The sequence below is a fragment of the Camelina sativa genome, chromosome 11, assembly GCF_000633955.1.
Source record: "Camelina sativa cultivar DH55 chromosome 11, Cs, whole genome shotgun sequence".
NCBI lineage: Eukaryota > Viridiplantae > Streptophyta > Magnoliopsida > Brassicales > Brassicaceae > Camelina > Camelina sativa.
This window is the reverse complement of record NC_025695.1, coordinates 28351436-28373044: the sequence shown is the minus strand read 5'-3', so window position 1 is coordinate 28373044 and position 21609 is coordinate 28351436. Positions and strand designations below refer to the sequence as shown.

General features: G+C 36.6%; 4 protein-coding genes and 1 pseudogene across 6 annotated transcripts in view; 3 read left to right on the top strand and 2 right to left on the bottom strand.

The window, feature by feature from the left end:
* LOC104724489 (RNA-binding protein NOB1-like) lies at positions 84-3356 on the top strand. Its single transcript, XM_010442982.2, has 5 exons — positions 84-498; positions 589-1654; positions 1785-1953; positions 2743-2862; positions 2952-3356. The coding sequence occupies exons 1-5, from the start codon at positions 180-182 to the stop codon at positions 3099-3101; spliced, it is 1824 nt and encodes a 607-aa protein (XP_010441284.1). The 5' UTR covers positions 84-179; the 3' UTR covers positions 3102-3356.
* On the bottom strand, positions 4127-7203 carry LOC104724490 (probable LRR receptor-like serine/threonine-protein kinase At1g63430). The gene is made up of 12 exons (XM_010442983.2): positions 7030-7203; positions 6733-6871; positions 6552-6623; positions 6293-6436; positions 6052-6183; positions 5858-5950; positions 5707-5771; positions 5407-5607; positions 5105-5310; positions 4873-5005; positions 4611-4768; positions 4127-4524 (listed from the first exon to the last, which is right to left on the bottom strand). The coding sequence occupies exons 1-12, from the start codon at positions 7103-7105 to the stop codon at positions 4276-4278; spliced, it is 1668 nt and encodes a 555-aa protein (XP_010441285.1). The 5' UTR covers positions 7106-7203; the 3' UTR covers positions 4127-4275.
* On the top strand, positions 8621-10704 carry LOC104728437 (annotated as a pseudogene).
* Positions 13261-17563, top strand: LOC104724488 (DNA repair endonuclease UVH1-like). Of its 2 annotated transcripts, none has more exons than XM_010442980.2 (10): positions 13261-13859; positions 13962-14273; positions 14416-14639; positions 14741-14826; positions 15018-15167; positions 15302-16018; positions 16296-16406; positions 16495-16755; positions 16871-17094; positions 17187-17563. In XM_010442980.2, exons 1-10 carry the CDS (start codon positions 13306-13308, stop codon positions 17395-17397), a joined length of 2850 nt encoding a protein of 949 aa, XP_010441282.1. In that variant the 5' UTR covers positions 13261-13305; the 3' UTR covers positions 17398-17563. The 2 variants fall into 2 exon arrangements, with proteins under 2 accessions (XP_010441282.1, XP_010441283.1); XM_010442981.2 differs by having other exon boundaries at positions 13770-13859; positions 13969-14273.
* The window catches only part of LOC104724487 (myosin-11-like), a 4544-nt gene continuing 709 nt past the window's right edge, over positions 17775-21609 (bottom strand). The window contains exons 2-9 of one of the 2 annotated variants that reach the window (XM_010442979.2): positions 21099-21307; positions 20876-20998; positions 20666-20706; positions 20479-20584; positions 18507-20378; positions 18300-18431; positions 18147-18217; positions 17775-18072 (exon numbers count right to left, since the gene is read on the bottom strand). In XM_010442979.2, coding sequence (XP_010441281.1) covers positions 17886-18072; positions 18147-18217; positions 18300-18431; positions 18507-20378; positions 20479-20584; positions 20666-20706; positions 20876-20998; positions 21099-21307 — 2741 coding nt within the window. In that variant the 3' untranslated portion in view covers positions 17775-17885. Of the gene's footprint in view, positions 18073-18146; positions 18218-18299; positions 18432-18506; positions 20379-20478; positions 20585-20665; positions 20707-20875; positions 20999-21098; positions 21334-21609 lie in introns of those variants that run through there. The other variant, XM_019233150.1, reaches the window with a different exon arrangement.

Here is a 21609-nt window from a genome sequence, read left to right as displayed (position 1 = left end):
CTACTCTACACAATTGGTTGGGCCTTTATGAGGCTAGAAAGGCCCATTTATAACAAGTTAACTAAACGGCGTGGTCTTCTTCACTCTGACCTAGGTTTTTTACATCTCTCTCAGTCTCTCTCGTTAAACCCCATCCATCACATTTGAAGCGGCAAGTAACGAAATCTCCAGAACGAACCATGGATCCGAATCAAACCTCGATGTGGAGTTCTATCGTGAAGAAGGATCCACCTTCAAAGCCGCCGGTTAACGACGGAGCTCCGGCAGCGATTCTCGGGATAGTCGGAAACTGCAAATCCACAAAGGGAATATCTGTGGCGGTTGTTGATGCCAATGCCGTCATTCAAGGAGGCCAAAGCTTAACAAACTTCGCCGACAAATTCGTAACCGTCCCTGAAGTGCTCTCCGAGATTCGTGACCCTGCTTCTCGCCGTCGTCTCGCTTTCATCCCTTTCACTATTGATACCATGGAACCTTCCCCTGAATCTCTCAGTAAAGGTACATGTGATTCTTGCTAATGCTTATATGTAGTGTTGGTGAAAGATTCGTATTGTATCTCTGAGAATGATTGTTTTTTTTTTGTTGCAGTTATTAAATTTGCAAAAGCTACTGGTGATTTGCAAACTCTGTCTGATGTTGATCTCAAATTGATTGCTTTGTCATACACGCTTGAGGCTCAGGTTCATGGTACTAAAAATCTTAGAGATGTTCCTCCACCGATTCAAACTGTTAGAGTAAAGAGGTTACCTGAAAAGGATTTACCTGGTTGGGGATCCAATGTGGCTAACTTGGACGAGTGGGAGGCACTTGAAAACGAGACTGAGGATAAATCCAACGCTAACTCCAAAATCCTTCCGTTGAAAGACCTTAACATGAATATTCTCGCTTCAGACACTGTTTCTGAGGTTGGTTCTGTTGTCTCTCATACTGAAGAGGATGAGCAGGAAGGTGAGAAGAAGCATAGGCGATACCCGCCAAAGAAAACAGAGATCAAGCTTGAGGGTAAGATGGTAGTGGAGGGAATTGATGCATCCAAGGGGCAATATGGTGATGATGATGATGCCAGTGATTGGAGACCTGCTGTTAGTAGAAGTACTCACTCAAGGTTTCTTAGAAGAAAGGCCAAGTGGGAACATTACAATGCCTTGGCTGAACAAGAAATTCAGAAAGATCAAGAAGCTGACAAAGCTCGACACATGGTTGATGACACAACTGATATGCATCAGCAGTCAAATCAGATGTCTAAAGATGCCGATGAAAGCCATGCAAAAGATAGTGGAAAGAATGGTGAGGATCTATCGTCCATTTTAAAAGATATGAGGTTGGAGGAAGATTCACTAAAGTCTCTTCAAGAAGGGACTGAAGAGACGAATGCTGAAGCAACTTTCATCAGTGGTGAGGATGATATTGAAGTCGAAGCTGAGGGGATCGATGTTTCAAGTCAAGAGTTAGAGGTTGCTAGTGAGGCTGCGGATACCTTTGAGGCATCATCAATTGCAGACGATGATAGCAGTGAGCAGAGTTGGTCGGTGAGAGCCTTGTCTGAGTCTAGTGTGGCCTGTATAACTGGTGATTTTGCAATGCAAAATGTTATTCTTCAAATGGGTTTGCGTTTACTTGCACCTGGAGGCATGCAAATTCGCCAGCTGAACAGGTACACTATATAAATCAGAAACTTCCTCTTCTCTTCTTTTGTTCAGATGTCGACTCTTTTCTTTAGCATGCTCATTAGTTGAGAGAGATACATTTCTTAATTCTTACCCTTATTGCCATTTTATCTTCAGGTGGATTTTGAAATGCCATGCTTGCTACACAGTAACTCCTGAAATTGGAAGAATCTTCTGTCCTAAGTGTGGGAATGGCGGCACTCTACGCAAGGTAGCGGTTACAATAGGCCAGAACGGCACCATCATAGCTGCACGCAAACCTCGTATTACACTTCGAGGGACCCAAGTAAGTACTCGTTATTAGCAGAAGCTAACCGAAACACCTTGTAGTAGTGAAGTATAAGCTAACTGAAACAACTTGTAGTAGTGAAGAATCTTGTCTTCTTTATTTGTCACTGCTTTAAAACAGAAACCCTTGTTTCCTTTAAATACATAACCCTAGTTAGACAGACAAAAGCTTCTGCTGATACATGTCTTCTTCTTTTTCTGTGCAGTATTCGATACCAATGCCTAAAGGAGGAAGAGANTTTGCGTTTACTTGCACCTGGAGGCATGCAAATTCGCCAGCTGAACAGGTACACTATATAAATCAGAAACTTCCTCTTCTCTTCTTTTGTTCAGATGTCGACTCTTTTCTTTAGCATGCTCATTAGTTGAGAGAGATACATTTCTTAATTCTTACCCTTATTGCCATTTTATCTTCAGGTGGATTTTGAAATGCCATGCTTGCTACACAGTAACTCCTGAAATTGGAAGAATCTTCTGTCCTAAGTGTGGGAATGGCGGCACTCTACGCAAGGTAGCGGTTACAATAGGCCAGAACGGCACCATCATAGCTGCACGCAAACCTCGTATTACACTTCGAGGGACCCAAGTAAGTACTCGTTATTAGCAGAAGCTAACCGAAACACCTTGTAGTAGTGAAGTAGAAGCTAAACTGAAACACCTTGTAGTAGTGAAGAATCTGTCTTCTTTATTTGTCACTGCTTTTAAACAGAAACCCTTGTTTCCTTTAAAATACATAACCCTAATATACAGACAAAAGCTTCTGCTGATACCTTCTTTTTCTGTGCAGTATTCGATACCAATGCCTAAAGGAGGAAGAGAGGCAATCACCAAGAATCTTGTTTTACGGGAAGATCAACTCCCTCAGAAGCTTCTCCACCCTAAGACCAAGAAGCAAGCAAGCAAACCGGTTAGTCTCTTTCGTGTCTTCTATCTCAGACTCAAATCTGTTAACTTTGATTGAAAGAAACCTTAAGGTAATTATGTTGTTGTTTTCAGGGTGATGAGTACTTCGTATCAGACGATGTGTTCTTGAACCATCATAGTGATAGAAAGGCGCCATTGCAGCCTCCTGTGAGAAAAGCTATGGCGGTTTTCAGCCAGAAAAGAAACCCTAATGACAACCATTACTCTCGTTCCATGCACTGATAAATTCTCCGACACAACAAGCATCTCCTTTGCTTCAGAAGAAATGCCAATGATTTTGTCTCTTTTTTTTTTTTTTTTTTCACTTTTTTCGTTTTGATTGTTGGCTTGTAGTCCAAAACTAGTTTGAAAAGGTGAGTTTATGATAACTTTTATTCTGTTACCAGATTTGTATCTTGATCAAAAAGTTTTGAGGGGTTTGAGAAATAGTTCATGTGATATCTTATCCCTCTAATTTTTTTTTGGCTAAAAACTCAAGTTCAGTTCTTCAAGAACTTAGTACAAGATTACACGTCCAGCCTTAACAATAGATTGACCGTAACATATACGTGATGACTTATCCAAGGCGTGGCCTCTACTATCAAATTCTTCTTGTAAGCCATGTACAAATAAGAGATGTCATCTAGCTTTGTCAACAACCATGCAAAAAAGTAGCAAAATGTTTGAAAAAGTTAATGTCATAACTCATAAGCCAATTTATTTACTCCTTTCATCTTCGTCATCGTTGGAAGGCGAGGCCAGCGCGAGCTCGGCCCATGCCAAAGAAGATGATTTGAATTCTGCAGAAATGGACACAGTGATTCTACTCTCTAGTGTCTCCCAAAGTGTCTGAATCGAACAGGAAGGCTTATCCTTGTCTTTTTCACTCTGGTCCAAGTTCAGACATTGATTGGCCACTTCACATACCGCCTCAAGCTCTTTTTGATTGAAATGCTTGAGCTCAGGATCCANAACGGTGTGCTCTCTTTACAGTATCCCAATAATTTCCCTGCATTCTCATGGTTTAATCTAGCCAAATCCGCAACCTGAAACAATGAATGGTAGAAAAAAATTCAGGCTTATATTGATGTTTTCTTGCAAGTGACTTGGTGGTGATAAACAAACATAAGAAGAAGAAGAAGAACCTCTCTCTGGAAATTAAGCTCGAGATATCCGGTCCAATCTTCNGTTTTTGCATGGATTAAAAGGTCAATACTATGCAACCCTGGAACCAATTCTTCACCCTCGCCAACTATCACATTGTACCCATTTGGTTTGAATTGTAGCAAAGTTTGAAACTTTCTCCAGTTTCGAAAATGGGGTAAAAAAGGTAATGCAACTATAAGAGATGGCTTTTAAACGAGTGAAAACACTTGCACCACTAGAAGAGAGAGAGCTTATTATAATCAACTCAACTTTAAAGCTTACAGAGAAAAGCTATTCTTACCCATTCCACCAAGCAACCTATCTCTTGGCAATAAGAAGGTCTTCCGCTTACAATTTCAAGCAAAAGTATGCCAAATGAGTAGATATTCCCTTGTAAATCCAGATCTCGGTGCTCCATTGCATGGGGAAGCACACATATAGCTCCTTCACAACAACTGATATTCCTCAGATTCTTCTCTGATCTTCCCTGAATCGACTTCCAGCATTCGAAATCAACCAGCTGCATAGAAAAAGAGGATTAAAATAAGAGTACAAAGATAGTAGCGAAGCTTAGCTAACTGCATAGAGAAAAGAGGGTCAATTTACTTTGGGAGTAAACTCTTCAGTGAGATACACTGCAGTTGAGCTCAACTCAGAGACAGTAAATGGAGGATTGAGTTCAGTATGAAGGTACTTGAGACCACGTGCGATGCCTATAACGATTTTCATGCGTTTTGCCCACGATACTAAACTCCCTTCCCCAACTGCATCAAATATTTATGAACATTTGATATTACTATCAGTTATCTTTACTCTTGTGAAAACTATCAAAGACAGAGAGCTCTAACGAAGTTTGATTATATATTACAATGGAGATGGTCGTATAGTGTCCCGTTCGATGCATACTCAAAAACAAGCATTCTTGTAAACGGTGTGCTCTCTTTACAGTATCCCAATAATTTCCCTGCATTCTCATGGTTTAATCTAGCCAAATCCGCAACCTGAAACAATGAATGGTAGAAAAAAATTCAGGCTTATATTGATGTTTTCTTGCAAGTGACTTGGTGGTGATAAACAAACATAAGAAGAAGAAGAAGAACCTCTCTCTGGAAATTAAGCTCGAGATATCCGGTCCAATCTTCTTCTTTAACGCAGAGAGAGATCACTGCGATCTCAGTCTCGCTTTTTATTGTTCCTTTGTATATCTGACTATCTGCACAAGAATCAATGATGTTGCTGAAGTCTTCACATGCCACTTCTAGCTCTTGTCTTGTGAATCTTAAAACATCCTTCAGCATTTCAGAATCTGTAAAAGAAAACGGTTCTCAGTATTCTTTTTTCATCTCTAGAAGCTCTTTCAGGCTTTTTTGTATTCATCTTAGAACTTCTAAAAATTACTAACCAACATAGACCGTGAACTTCTCCTTTTCACTTGCAGATTTCTTCCAAGGAACGATGAGAGAGGGCTTTACGTTGCACAAGCTAAATGCAGAGAAAATCACAACTAGAAAGAGTAAACCAACAGATGATCCCGTGACTATCTCAAAATTCCGAAGCCAGATATGTCTCGATGCTCGATGCTTCTTCTTGGCCACGGTTGCAGCTAAGTGAAATAACCAGTTGAAAGAATTCAAAAGTGAAAAATAAGATCAAGAAAACGTTTTATCGGCATTATTAAAGTCAAAACTCATTTTCTACAAACCACATTGTGAAAACGGCCTCTGCTTAACATCCTTGATTTGCATGCAGTTTCCTTGGAAGCTCGTTCTACAATGATTTCCAATGACACAGAGAGATATTATCAAATGAACCAAATAAAGGCTAGTTGGACAAAAGGCTCTTATGAGAAATACCTTGGAAGGTAATCCAAGCAACTCGGAATACTTCCCACGAAAAAGTTGTGAGAAAAGTCTGCCACTTTCGGTAGAGAAGACTCGCACAAACCACTGATGATTCAGACAAACCAAAAAAAGAAGATAGATTAACATTTCAATCATAGACAATAAGTGTCCATCTTATGCCACCTTGGACTATTGGATAAACTCACATTTTTGATGTATTTGCGGCAATAGGAATACTTCCTACAAGCCTATTCCTGTCAATAAGAAGTTCTTTAAGGTACTTCAAGTTTCCAATCTCTGGAGGTAACGTTCCTATTAACCCATTGGACTGAAGGTTTCTGTAGTGTTAAAAAAAAAATCACAAGAATGGTCATCTAAGCACACTATCGGATAGATGACATTGCAAATGTCAATGGATCGTGGAAAAAAGCTTAAAGCTTTTCTTACAGTGTCCTAATGCTTGACAATGTCCCTATCTCTGCTGGAATCTGTCCTGTCAAATGATTGTTTCCCAGGTCCAAGATCTTGAGTCTCTTCAACTTTCCTATCTCCTTTGGGATTGTCCCCATTAAAATGTTCCCACTCAGAATCCTAAAGAAGAGCATTCAACACCCACACGAAAAAAGCCATCAAAGAATTTCTAAACACTATTCATCATCAAACTTGTATATTTTCAGGAATTGTCAATAAAAAATAAAAACCATACAGTTCTTGCAAGTAGGTTATCTGACCAAGTTCTGGCACAAGAAACCCTCTCAACGATGTATTCGATATAATTCTGCAAGTTTCACAGCATGAAAGGGATATCAAAATCATCATAATACTAGAGTTTTTACATCCACAAAGATAACTAACTCTAAAGATAGGAGGAGACTAAAGTTTCTTACATCTTGATAACATAATCCTTAGATGGAGAACATATAATGCCGTTCCAATCACAAGGACTCAAACTGGGGACATTCCAATTAGACAAAATTAGCAAAGGGTCCTTATACATAGCTTCCTTGAATCTAATAAGAGCTTCAACTGGAATACAAGAACAACAAAGAAATCAATTACTTCTTATGATCAGTTTACAGAACTAAAGGTATTCATAGAGGCTAAAAGAAGTAAACTTTCACAGCATCCAGAATCGGCGATAGAAACACTAAAACATCGAAGAAAAGATGGAGAAATCAAAGTACCTTCATTAGAGGCAAACGCGTCACAGGACACAAAGAGGAACCCTAAAACAAGAAAACTCACAAGAGAAAGCTGCATAGTTGAAGATGAGAAGTCTAAGGAAGACGCTTTATTAATATTCAGGGTATTTAGCAAAAACCTATGAGAGGCAAATGAAGTTTTTTAGTAAGTGTAACACAGAGATGGTGACGAAAGAGAGAGAAAAGACAGAGACTTTTTGTTCTTTTTTTATATGGAGACAAAGAAATTAGTGCTTTAAACCTTTTTTTTTGTCTTTAGAAAAGAAGCATATTGTAATACTTTTATTTTAAAATATTTGTCCCTGTTGACTATATATAATTAAGCTTATCACATTTAATTTAGCAATAGATAAAATTGTTTAATATTTCTTTCTCATCTAAATTATATATAATGCATTCATATATATTTAATTAGAAACTAATATAACTAAATTTTATTTAACTAGAAGCTAATAAGTTTTATTCGTGAACTCAAATCGACATATAATTTTATTCTAATTGTAAAATCTAAATCCTAATCACCTCATTTGTAAACCCAAACCGACACATAATTTTGTTATACTTGTAAAATCTAAATCTTAATTCTCATTTATAAAACTAAATCGATATATCATCTTGTTTAATTTTAAAATCTAAACTTTAATTCTCATTTATAAATCCAAACCGATATATAACCTCGTTTATTTGTAAAATCTAAATCAATCCAATATTTAATTTTCTTTAATAAAAATTAAAAAGTATACATACTTTGTTTTCTTAATTTGTTTTCCTTTTTAATTTAATTTTGATTTATTTTGTAAAAGGAAATACTATATAGAAGATTATGATTGGTTGAAAAAATGAGGAGATTCTTACAAGTATATATTCTTTATTCCATTTTCTCATTTAAATATTATTTTTGGCACCTTTTCTTAAACTTTATCAATTAATTTAATAATAAATGAGGATTAGAATATTTATAAGGCCCTACTATAACTACTCTAGGTTTTTTATTATTTCAAATATCAACTATCTAAGAAAAATATATTTTCATTTTAATAACATGTACAGTACATATATAATATAATAGTAATGATATCAATACACTATTTCTTACTAATTTGTCACCAAATATATGTTATTTTTAGTTTTTATTGTCTTAATAAGTGGTTAATCAAAATTTTAATGTTTTTAATTTGACTTTAAAATTCTATTTACTAAAATAATGAATTATTATAATATTCTAAGTGTTGTATATACTGTAGTTATATTTATTTGTTTGGATTAACAACATCATTTACATAGGAAAAATTAAAGGATTAATATACACAAGCGAAAAAATAATGTAAATTTGTAGAAATTCATGTAAAATTATGTGAAAAAAAACTAATGTAAATTTGGGAAAGTCATGTTAAAAAAATATATGACTGCAAATCAATTTTCCTAACAGAGAATTACACATTTATATTTAGGATAGTGGATATATCCAATTAACATCTTTACAAACAATTGGGCTTTTTACCCATTTGAGTGATCCATTTAGCTCGGATCTATCAAATAACGTGAAGTCAACGATCTTACCAAAAATGTCAAAGCAATACACGTGTACAAATGTTGGCCGCCTTCTTCCTTCCTCCGCCGCTTCTTTGGTTCTCAAATTCGTATCTTCCAAGTAATCGAACACTAAGATTCTTATGTTGAGAAGCCTTCAATCTCTCTCAATCCACTCTGTTGATGTAACTTTCGATTTGGAACGAACCCAATCGATTGCGTCTGGGATTTTGCATCAATGGCGATGAGGTTTCTTCATCTTCACCGACATCGTCTTGAGAAAGGTAATCCTGGGAAAGCTCTCTCCTTTAGCCGTCTTTTAGGTTTTAGTTTCTGGGTCCGACGAGCTTTTTGTAACTACCGAGAGATTTTGAGAAATGGTCTTCACTCTCTTCAGTTTAACGAAGCCCTCGATTTGTTCGCTCACATGGTTGAGTCTCGTCCTCTTCCTTCTATCATCGATTTCATTAGATTATTAACTGCTATTGCCAAAATGAAGAAGTTTGATGTTGTGCTCAATCTCTGTGGACATCTGCAAGTGACGGGAGTTTCACATGATCTCTATACTTGCAATCTTTTGATGAATTGTTTCTGCCAATCTTCTCAGCCTTTTCTTGCTTCGTCTTTTCTTGGGAAGATGATGAAGCTTGGTTTTGAGCCTGACATTGTCACGTTTACCTCTCTGGTCAATGGGTTCTGTCTCGGGAATAGAGTCGAGGAGGCCATGTCTATGGTGAATCAGATGGTGGAGATGGGGATTAAACCTGATGTTGTAATGTATACAACGATCATTGATAGCCTCTGCAAAAACGGGCATGTGGATAACGCGTTGAACGTTTACAACCAAATGGAGAACAATGGGATTAGACCAGATGTGGTTGCGTACACTTCTCTTGTAAACGGTCTTTGTAGTTCTGGTAGATGGAGAGATGCTGAGGGGTATGATGAAGAGGCAAATCAACCCTGATGTAATCACTTTCAATGCATTGATCGATGCGTTTGTGAAAGAAGGAAAGCTTTTGGATGCTAAAGAGTTGTACAATGAGATGATTGAAATGTCTATAGCTCCTAACATTGTTACTTACACTTCATTGATCAATGGACTTTGCATGGATGGTCGCACAGATGAGGCCAAACAAATGTTTTATTGGATGGAAACCAAGGGTTGTTTTCCAGACGTAGTTGCTTATACTTCTCTCATAAATGGGTTTTGCAAGTGTAAGAAGGTAGAGGATGCGATGAAAATCTTCTACGAGATGTCTCAAAAAGGATTGGCGGGGAACACAGTCACTTACACTACTCTTATCCAAGGTTTTGGTCAAGTGGGCAAACCTAATGTCGCCCAAGAGGTTTTTAGTCATATGGTTTCTCGAGGCGTGCCTCCGAATATTAGGACCTACAATGTTTTGTTACATTGTCTATGTTATAACGGGAAGCTAAAGAAAGCGTTGATGATATTTGAAGATATGCAAAAGAGAGGAATGGATGGCGTGCCTCCCAATATTAGGACTTACAACGTTTTGTTACATGGTCTATGCTATAATGGGAAGCTAGAGAAAGCGTTGATGGTATTAGAGGATATGCAAAAGAGAGAGATGGATATTGGTATTATTACATATACAATCATCATTCAAGGGATGTGCAAGGCCGGTAAAGTGAAAGATGCTGTTGATTTGTTTTGTAGCCTCCCTTCCAAAGGAGTGAAGCCTAATATTGTAACCTACACTATAATGATATCAGGATTGTCTAGGGAACGGTTAAAGCTTGAAGCTCATGTGTTGTTCAAGAAAATGAAAGAAGATGGGGTTTTGTAATTAGGTTGGTGACATCTCATAGGTTTTCTGATTTTCATTGCGATACCTCATAGAAACACCCAACTGTTGTACATGGTCTTTATGAAGCGAGGAGGATTTGATGGAGCTGTGAGGTTGTTTCCTTTGTGGAAATGAGGGGTTCGCCCTCGAGTACGAACAAAGGTTTAGTCCACTCCAAGCATAACCAATCTGATTTCTGTAACTTGTGGGTGCTAAAGTCATGCCACTTCACACAAAAAGAAAATATGTGTATTCTTTGACCGCTATTAATTGAAAATCAAAGTCAATAATAATGATACAATATGTTCACTTACTGGTTAAAATAATTAAAATAATAGATACTGTAAAGCTGGGAATTTGAAAATAACATTGGATCATATGCAACAAGGATGATCATTGCTACATGATGTTGTTCTCTTGTATTGAAGTCAACAATCTATTTTAAGTCAAATCAGTGCAATTCGTATGCTTACTTGGTAATAAATAATAAAGCTAGATAATGCTCTCTCCGATCTCCATTCTATTTTCATCTCAAAAATAAAGGTCTCCGACTTTCAATTTGTTTTTCTATTTTGAATTTGATTGCAAATAAATCGTTTATATTTATGAATATATTTATATATATATATTTTTTTTTAAATCTTTAGTTTCAATTCATGTGTCTCAAGACGTGATCTTAATTTTTCATAGGGCACAAGAAATATGACACCAAACATGTATTTTGATTTCTAATTTGAAGTAAACAAGAGATTAGACACCACATTGCTTTCTAATTTAATTAAACTAGGTAACATATATGCGGGACAAATCGACTCAAATAAAATTATTACAAGTAAAATTATTATTTGAAATTTAAAGTGTCAGAATAATTATTTTAGACATATATTTTCTTTTTATTCAAATTTACATTTAATTATTTTGTGTAAATGTGGAAAATAATGTTCATTATTGTGATAATTGTGATAATGTTATTTATTTTTAAGATTATTGTAATAATAATTTTTAATATATACTCTCTTTGTTTGATAAAGAGTGTTATTTTAGAATTTTATTTTGTGTTTCACAAAGAGTGTCATTTTTCATTTCCAATGCACTATTTTATATTTTCAATGCATCTTTTTCATTAGATTTTCTAGTTTTACCCTTAATCTATGAATAAATTAACCCATTAAACATTTATTAAATAAGGGCATATATGTATATTTTAATATTTTCTTAATTTGTGTAAAATGTGTCAAAATTACACTTATTGTGAAACAAAGGGAGTACTTGAATACTCATCAAATTTTTTAAAATCGGAGAATAAGTTTTGTATTTCAAAAAGTTAAATAGATGAATAAGTTTTTTAATAGTTTATGAAATGTAATTTACTTTAAATAATTAAATATGTTATGAAAATGATAATTAAATTATTAACTATATTTTCTTTTTTTAATAGTTGATGAAGTTTTTCATTTAAAAAAAAACTAATAGAAAGAGACATTACATTATACTATATTCTAATGACACATTTATGTAAATAATAATGAAATAAAGATTTCCTTATATATTTTAATGGCACATTTAATAAATCAAAAGACTTATTTTTGTAAATATGTTTATCTTAAGATGCTTAATTGCAATTAAATCTCCAAATCGCTCTGACGACGACACATCAACATTTTCAACAAAATGCTTCTCTATTAATATATAAGGGGATAACAAAGTTGGCATTTTAGGTTTCTGCTCCAAGATTTTGAAGATGTGATATTTCGCTCTTTCACTTATGAATTACGATCCCAAGTTGTATTCTATAGTGCCAAATTGGCTGAAAAGTTAAAACCTTTGTGGATTTAGACAATATGTACCTTAGCTTTGATTAATGAAAAGTTGTTATTCAACCCAAAAAAAAAGTAAAATAAATAACAGAGTTGGCATATCCTCTCATCAGTCATCACATTCACACTTATTCTTACTTTGCTTTTCATGTTTTAAATTGAACTTTTTTAATTTCTAATTGTCTTAATTCAGTCATTTACTAAAATTTTATTTATGCTTAAAAAGCTTTAAAATTATAGATTGAGTAAAAGTAAAAAAAAAATATTTTTAGAATCATTCAACTTAAGATTTTATTTACGAGGACAATTGTTATATTTGCTTATTATTTTGTAAACGGAACCAAAAACACCTTTTCCTAACTTATTTTCATTGGAAAAGTTAACTTTATTTGTTGCAACCACTATTTCACCTTAGATCAACCATTTATCTCCATCATAAATATTTCCTCCGCTAATACCTCACCCAAATATCTCCATGACTCCGTTTTTTTCTACGCAAACAATAATCATTATTGTAGAAAATTATTAACAATTTTAGTACAATTAAGCTTTGAAATTTGAAATCACCAAAATTAATATTATTTCTTTATGCTCTTCTATTTCTCCGACAGATGAAAGGTAAAGATATAAACCAAAGAAAAACGCATTGTCAATGATACTACGATGACACTCATTCTTACATTGCTTCTAATAATGTTTCAAATTTGAACTTTTAATTTTTAATTTGCTTTATTCGGTCATTTGTTTTGCTTAATTTTTACTTATGTTTTGCTTCCTTTTTTTTTTGTTATTATTTTCCCCCAATTGGATTTTTTTTTTCTTTTAAATGTTTTGTTCTACAGCCAACTATTTTACATGGATAGTTTATGTCTGGATCAATGATAAATTGATAATCTATATATACAAAAATTATTTGCAAGACTAAAATTATTTCATGGTACACTAGTGAACTAAAATTATTTGCAAGACTCTGGAACGACACCGTTTCTGAAGTTTTAAACGTTTTTGAGCCCAATACAAAGATTTTAATTATCGTCCCCTACAATCTTTCTTCATTAGTCTGTTTCTCCGATAATGCGCCGTTTCTTCTTCAATCAATGGCGCTGAACTTTCATCAACAGATCATATCGGACCTTCTCGAGGACTCTAACGGCGGATTAGTGATCATCTCTTCTGGTCTCTCCCTCGCTAAATTAATCGCTTCTCTCCTCATCCTTCACTCTCCTTCCCAAGGTACTCTACTTCTCCTCCTCTCCCCCGCCGCTCAATCCCTCAAATCCAGAATCATCCATTACATCTTCTCTCTTCAATCCCCTGTTCCGGCGGAGATCACCGCTGACCTTCCGGCGAATCAGCGTTACTCGCTTTACTCCTCCGGTTCTCCTTTCTTCATCACGCCGCGGATTCTCATCGTCGATTTGTTGACTCAACGGATTCCTGTTTCTTCGCTTGCCGGAATCTTCATTCTCAATGCTCATTCGCTTACGGAAACCTCCACTGAAGCTTTCATTGTGCGAATCGTCAAATCCCTAAATAGCTCCGCTTATGTGCGCGCTTTTTCTGATAGACCGCAAGCTATGGTCTCTGGTTTCGCCAAGACTGAACGCACTATGCGTGCTCTCTTCCTCCGCAGACTCCATCTATGGCCAAGGTTTTGTAAAATTGAACTTTTAATTTTGTTGGAAAAACAAAAAAAAATAACAGTGTTGGTTTGGATTATTATTAAGCCATAGTTTTGAATTTTCTGGATTAGGTTTCAGTTGGATGTGTCTCAGGAGTTGGAGCGAGAACCGCCTGAGGTTGTAGATATTAGGGTTTCAATGTCGAGTTATATGGTGGGAATACAGAAAGCAATTATTGAAGTTATGGACGCTTGCCTCAAGGAGATGAAGAAGACTAACAAGGTTGATGTGGATGATTTGACTGTGGAGAGTGGTTTGTTTAAGTCCTTTGATGAGATTGTGAGGAGGCAGCTTGATCCAATTTGGCATACTCTCGGAAAGAGAACCAAACAGCTTGTTTCTGATTTGAAGACTTTAAGGAAGTTGCTTGACTATCTTGTTAGGTAATTGCTCTATCTCTTCTCTCTACATCAGTAATGTGCTTATGCAACTGTATACTTCTTTTTCTCTGATCATAGCTTCAAGTTGGGTGTTTGTGCAGTTTCTGACATCACTTGGTTGTTATGTTTATGGATTCGTGGGTAGGTATGATGCTGTGAGTTTTCTGAAGTTCTTGGATACACTCAGGGTATCAGAGAGTTATCGGTCTGTTTGGTTATTTGCAGAGTCCAGCTATAAAATATTTGATTTCGCAAAGAAACGAGTGTATCGTCTTCTGAAGGCAAGTGATGTCAAGTCAAAAGAACATGGAACGAAGAAAAGTGGTAAGAAGAGAAAGTCGAAGGGCGATAATGACGCTGTAGAAGCAGGTAACAAAGTCTTGATCTACATCGTTGTATATTGCATCTTGTGAGTTGTGTGTTATATGTATTTCAATTTTTTCCCTGATAATTGGACCGACCTGAATCAGTTGGTGGGGAAACTGCAACAAATGTGACTACTGGCGTTGTTATTGAAGAAGTTCTTGAAGAGGCACCAAAATGGAAAGTCTTACGTGTGAGTGACTGAGTGAGTTTCAGTTTCAATGCCGTTTGTTTGTTACTGTTGGTTTAATGATGGAAGTTGGTTTAGCTAGTGACTATATCTGTTCTTCTTTTTTTGACCTCTTCTATGATTGTCAAACATGTTTTCATGGATAGCTGTACGAAATCGCATTAAACTTAATGGTGTGCCCGTGATTAACACAGGAGATTTTAGAAGAGACACAAGAAGAAAGACAAAAACAAGCTTATTCTGAGGAAGACAACAGTGACAACAATGGAATAGTTCTTGTGGCTTGCAAAGATGAACGGTCCTGCATGCAGCTTGAAGATTGCGTCACAAACAATCCACAGAAGGTCCAGTCAGACAACTACATTTTACTAAATTTTACATCATTCATTAACAGCCGAACCATATTTTAGAAGCCAACATCCAATTTCAGATTTGTCTGGCCCACACAAATCTTCTCATTTTACCTACACTTGTGCAGGTAATGCGGGAAGAATGGGAAATGTACCTGCTGAGCAAAATCGAGCTCCGCAGTATGCAGACACCACAAAAGAAGAAGCAAAAGACTCCCAAGGGTTTTGGGATTCTTGATGGAGTTGTTCCGGTAACTACAATACAGAACTCGGAAGGTAGCAGTGTTGGCAGACAAGAGCATGAGGCTCTAATGGCTGCTGCGTCTTCTATTCGCAAGGCTTCTGGAAATAACAACCCAGAGCCTCATGTTGATAAGGCTTCATGTACCAAAGGAAAAGCTAAAAAGGATTCAACAAGTCTCAGAAGATCCATAAGAAGTTGCAATAAGAAAACGACGAATAGTAAACCTGAAATCTTAAAAGGCCCAGAGGATGAAGAAAAGGCTACTGAAGCTAGCACATCAGGTCCCCAAGAAGCCAATGTTGTTCAACCCAGCAGTGCTAAAAAGATACCGCCTGTGCATTTTTATGCTTTAGAAAGCGATCAACCTATACTAGATATCTTGAAACCCTCTGTGATCATTGTCTACCATCCTGACATGGCTTTTGTCAGAGAACTTGAGGTGTACAAAGCAGAGAACCCTCTGAGAAAGCTGAAAGTTTATTTTCTTTTCTATGATGAGTCCACAGAAGTTCAGAAGTTTGAAGCAAGCATACGTCGGGAAAATGGAGCGTTTGAATCATTGATCAGGCAGAAGTCTTCGATGATGATTCCCGTTGATCAGGTTTGAAACTCAAATCCCAACATTTCAATTGAAACGAAGCCTGTGTGAATTGTTTACTGCTTCAAAGATTACAATTTTATATGAAAGTGCATTAAACCAACTCAATTAATGGTATAGCGCACTAACACACGTTAAACAATTTTATGAAATTGAATCAGACCAAGTAGATGAAACTCTCAACTGAAATTTTGCGTTATCCTCTTGTTTTCTACCCTGGATTCCATATTTTTTCCCCTGCTTTCATCTAATCCATCCTGTACTATAAACTTGGAATTAGGATGGGCTCTGCATGGGGTCGAATTCATCTACAGAGTTTCCAGCGTCAATTACTCAAAACTCATTAACCCGAAAAGCAGGCGGAAGAAAGGAATTGGAGAAAGAGACACAGGTTCATATCTCAATACTGATCTTATCTCCAAAAATTATCTCGATTTGGAAAGCCTTTCTTGTGAAAAGTTCAATGGGTTTTTCACCAGGTAATAGTTGACATGAGGGAATTCATGAGCAGCCTACCAAATGTTCTTCACCAGAAAGGCATGAAGATAATACCAGTTACACTAGAGGTCGGTGACTATATCCTATCTCCTTCAATCTGCGTGGAGAGAAAGAGCATTCAAGATCTTTTCCAGAGCTTTACATCAGGTCGTTTATTTCACCAAGTCGAAATGATGTCCCGTTATTACAGAATACCAGTTCTTCTCATCGAGTTCTCTCAAGACAAAAGCTTCTCCTTTCAGGTATCCTCTCATATTCCAAGCTTCACGGTCAAAACACTTTCATTTTCTCTTATCTGTATTATGTGTAAATTCTGTATTTTCATTGAGTTTGGATCTGTTCTTTTTTCTCTTGCAGTCTGCGAGTGATATATCAGATGATGTGGCTCCATATAACATCATATCAAAACTATCGCTGCTAGTTCTGCATTTTCCTCGGCTAAGGATTTTATGGTCTCGAAGTCTCCATGCAACCGCAGAAATCTTCACTACCTTAAAATCCAACCAAGACGAGCCTGATGAGACCCGAGCAATAAGAGTTGGTGTGCCTTCAGAAGAAGGCATCATAGAAAATGACATCAGGTAAAAAAAGCTCACTTTCTTCTTAAACTGCAAAGTTAGTTTTATTTTATCTTACATTGGTAATATTGAAATTGCCTCATGATGTGAAACAGAGCCGAAAACTACAACACATCAGCGGTAGAGTTTCTGAGAAGGCTTCCTGGAGTTACAGACGCGAATTACAGATCGATTATGGAGAAATGTAAGAGTTTGGCTGAGCTGGCGTCTTTGCCTGTTGAGACATTAGCAGAACTCATGGGTGGTCACAAAGTTGCTAAAAGTCTCAGAGAGTTTTTTGACGCTAAGTATCCGACTTTGCTTTAAAAAAGAGAGAGGTAACACTATTTAATTTAGATGCTCAATTACAAATCTACTTAGTTCGTTCTTGTTCATCTTTTACATTTGTTGTAGATTAGAAACTAATAATCTCCATTTGATTAATCTGTTGTAACAATTACACTAGTTGATTGTATTTAAATCTTGTTTTCATTGTGTTACACCTTTGGTAGTTTGAGTGGTAGAACCAATCTAAACATTGAAATGGTGAATTTGTAAGTAAACTTTTCTTTTGGGTCAAGATTTGGATATTACTTAAATGATGATAATATGCAAACTAACATAAATATTATATATCCATTATATCTTTTACAAATTTTAAATACAGCAAAACAAAGAAACTCAAAACTCACTTTTTTCTCAGAAAAAATATATATATTAAAAGAGAAACTATATATATATATGTAAAAAAAAAAAATGAAGATAAGAGAAATTTGTACAATGCACACCATTTGGTTCTTCTGAGAATATCGGTTTTACTTCTTCTTGGCACTTTTAAGATAACGTACAGTCATGACAAGTTGTTGTCTTTCACCTTCAACTTCTGCAAATTTTAGACTTATCTCTGAATATCTCTCTTGCATTTCCTTCAATTCCATCTCCATCAATCCATTTTGCTCTCTTAGCAACGCTACTTCATTTACCAAATCTTGAAGATTGTCACTGTAAAAGCAGAAAAAGGATCAGACATTTATCATTGGTGTTTTCTTTGTTTATACTGCTTCATGAACTATTACCTCTTGTTCAGTGACAATACTTCACTGTTATGCATAGCAATCGCTTCTGGACCTTGCAGAGTTTCACCAGTCTGTTCATAAAACGAGAGTTATGTTATAATGTTTGAGGTTGTAGGAAAGTATATCTACATTGTAAAAGGTTATTTCTTTTACCTCTTGGTTATTTTGACTTCGTTCGTTGAGTTTAGTCTGCAACACTTCGATTATGTTCTTCAAATCCTTTTCCTTTTCGATAAACATCTTTGAAGAGGCTTCTAAAGCATTTTCTTTTAGTTTGATTTGTTCCTGGATTGCCAAAATTAGGCATCAGCATCAAAACAATTAGCCAAATAGTGAATGTTCTAGTTTTAGACGCATTACCTCAAGCTGTTTTATATTATCTTCGTTGCTTCTTTGCTCTGTTTTTGTTATGTTATCACATTGCGCTATTGCGGTCTCTAGTTGTGATCTTAAGATGGTAATGACTGCTTCTTTTTCATCTTTTATTCGCTGCAACTCCTCTGACAAAGATGCCTCGGTTTCCATACTTGATTTTCTCGTCCCTTCCAGTTCAAGTCTCAAGATCTCAATCTCATCCTTTAGCCTTGTGATCCCCTGTGTTAAATCTGCATTAACATCTTCTTTTTGCCTCTTTTTCTTCTCTAGATCCACTAACATTCTCTGCATCTCCTTCGTTCTAAGATCCGTCTTTCCCGACAGCTCGTTGAGCTTTGCTTCATACTCATCCTTATTTGCTCGGAGTTCATCGTTAGCGTTCATGAGAAGTTCTTCTAGCTGACGCTTCTGCATGCGCAGTTCGCGGGTTTCGCTCATCGCTTTCATAGTCACCTTCTCATTTGCTGCTAACGTAGAAGACATCTGTTCAGAGATTCTCTTGAACTCGTCCTGGATTTTTCCGGCTACACTAGCATTTTTCCACCTCGTTTTTCTCAGGGCTTCTTCGGCTTCGATAGCTCTTTGCTCTTGCTCCACTTTAGCACGTGTGACAGCTTCAATATCTCCCTCAAATATCTGAGCTTGTTTCTCAAATTCTTCTTCCATTCCCTCGATCTGCGTTTCAAGTTCTTTAATGCGACACAGGGACTCAGAGGACTCCTCGTACTGCTTCTTGAGCCTAGCTTCTAGGCTCTCTACATGATTCTCAAGCTCATTCACGTTTACAAGAGAAGATGAACACTCGTATTGCAACTTCAACTGTTCTTGCACTTGGCTTTGCTCTAGCTTGTATGAGATATCGTGATTTTCCTGCTTAAGTATCTCAGAATCCAGAGAAAGCTGCTCCACCTGTATCTCAAGATCCTCTTTGTCTCGTTTATAGATCTCTATCTCATTGTATAGGTCAGTGATCCTTCGCTCCAGGACGTGTGCTTCTTTTGCATCCATGTGCCCCTTCACAAGCTCATCTAGTGCCTTTTGATCCTCGTCGTCATCTGTCTCACTTGTGCAGGACCTTCTCCTCGATTCTTCGGTGTTCCTCTCGCATGTTCTTGGTCTAGGAAGATCAACTGTTTTCTTACCTCTCTTCCCCACCATTGCTTCTAGCTCTTGCACAGCAAGGATCAACTCGGTGTTTGATTTCTGTGTCTTCTGAAGCTGTATCTGTAGATTGGAGTTCAGATCTTTCTCACAATCCAGTTCTTCTCGGGTTTCTTCTAAAAGAACTTGCGGATCCCTTCCTTCAAGCTGCAACTGGTTCCTAATTTTTGCCTCTTCCTTTCGCTTGTCAGATGCTTTAATACTCTCATTATCAGCCTTCAGCAAATCTCTCTCCTGCTTCAGGCTAGTTACTTCCCTCAGGAGATCCTGACTTCTTTTGGTCTCTTTCACAATCTGTTTCCGCAGGCTTTGTAGCTCTAGTTCAGAAAGATCTGCTCGCCTTGCCAAAGCAACAAGTTCGGCTTTAAGCTTATCTACATCTTCATTCGAGGAAGTCCTTGAGATATCTCTCGGGATTGTATCATTTGAACTATTCATGGAGTCATCAGTACTGATCCCCTGATCAGAGCTTCCTGACCACTCGGATTCTGATATATGAGGCTCTTCATATACGTTTGTAACCGAATGATGATGCATAGTTGAGTGGTTCTGCTGAATGTGATCACCTCTGCTTCCAATCTCTCCCAGTGTATCCAATTCAGACCCACTGTCAAAGCTTGACAACGTACTATCAGATTCAATGGATGCTCGACGCCTCAATTCAGCAATCCTGGAAGCTTTACCAAATGGACCTTCCTATGAAACACAAATAGAATTTTTAAACCATTGAATACACCAACGACTTAAGAAATCAAGAATATGGAAAAGCGATAATAGAACATAAGTAGGTAGATACCTCTTGTGAATCACTTTTATGGCTTTCATCTGTTTCAATACCTAAATGGGATTTCAAATCTTGACCCCGTGACGTTTTCACCAAGCTATCAATTTCTTTCACCACTCTGCAAAACAGAGAAGCCCAATAAGAACCTAAAAAAAAGGAACTCATAATAGCGGAGACCAGTTTCTTCTTATATATATACCTTTGCGGATCTGCATTTTCTAGCTGCCTTTGTATCGATACCTGATATAGAAAGAAAAAAAAAACACCAGTTCAAAGCTCAGTATCAATCACAAGTTCAAAAAGACAAAAGAAGCAAGAATCATGTGAGTTTTTTTTCTTTGGATGCAAACACTGTAACATCTCATGATAAACATTAATGCAAAGAAAGAGAGAGAGAGAGAGAGCCAACGTGCAACATTGCTTTCGAATTCGAATTCTGGAGAGGAAGAGAAACATTGCAAGACTTAACAGCATCAACGTAATCAGCAAAATCAATCGAAGTCTCTCCCAAAACACCAGATTTGCTAGATCCCTACAAAAAATAACAAAACTTATTTAAGAAACTAATCTCATCTTTTCCCAAAAAAAAAAAAAAAAAAAAAAAGAGTTGTAATTAATTATTTTAGTCTCACCGTAGTAGAAGACACAATAAAGTGACAGATTCTCTGATTAACTTTCCCAGTCTTAAAATCCTGAAGAAACTTAACCGTCTCGTAAACCGGAGATTCCCACCGACAATGTCCGTCGAGTACCATAGCCTTCTCTGCCTTCCCCGTCGACTTCCCAACATCTCCGGGTACTACAGAGATCGTTAATCCCTCCGCCTTCAACTGAGTCACCTAACCAACCAACAAAAAAAAAAAATATCAAAGTCACACAATGATGAACTTGATCTCACATTATCCAAGATCTAAATTTCAAAATTCGAATTCTCAACATTTTTGTTGTTGTTGTTGTTGTTGTTGTAATTCACTGTTTAAACTGGTCATATCAGATGTCAGATTTGACTATTTTTTTGTTTCTCCCCAATTTCTGAAAAATTCAAAATCTAACCAACATTTTCCCAAAGAAAATCAGGTAGAAAAGAAGTAAATCGCCACCAAAATTTACTGTACAGAATCGGGAAAAAAAAAAAAAAAAAAA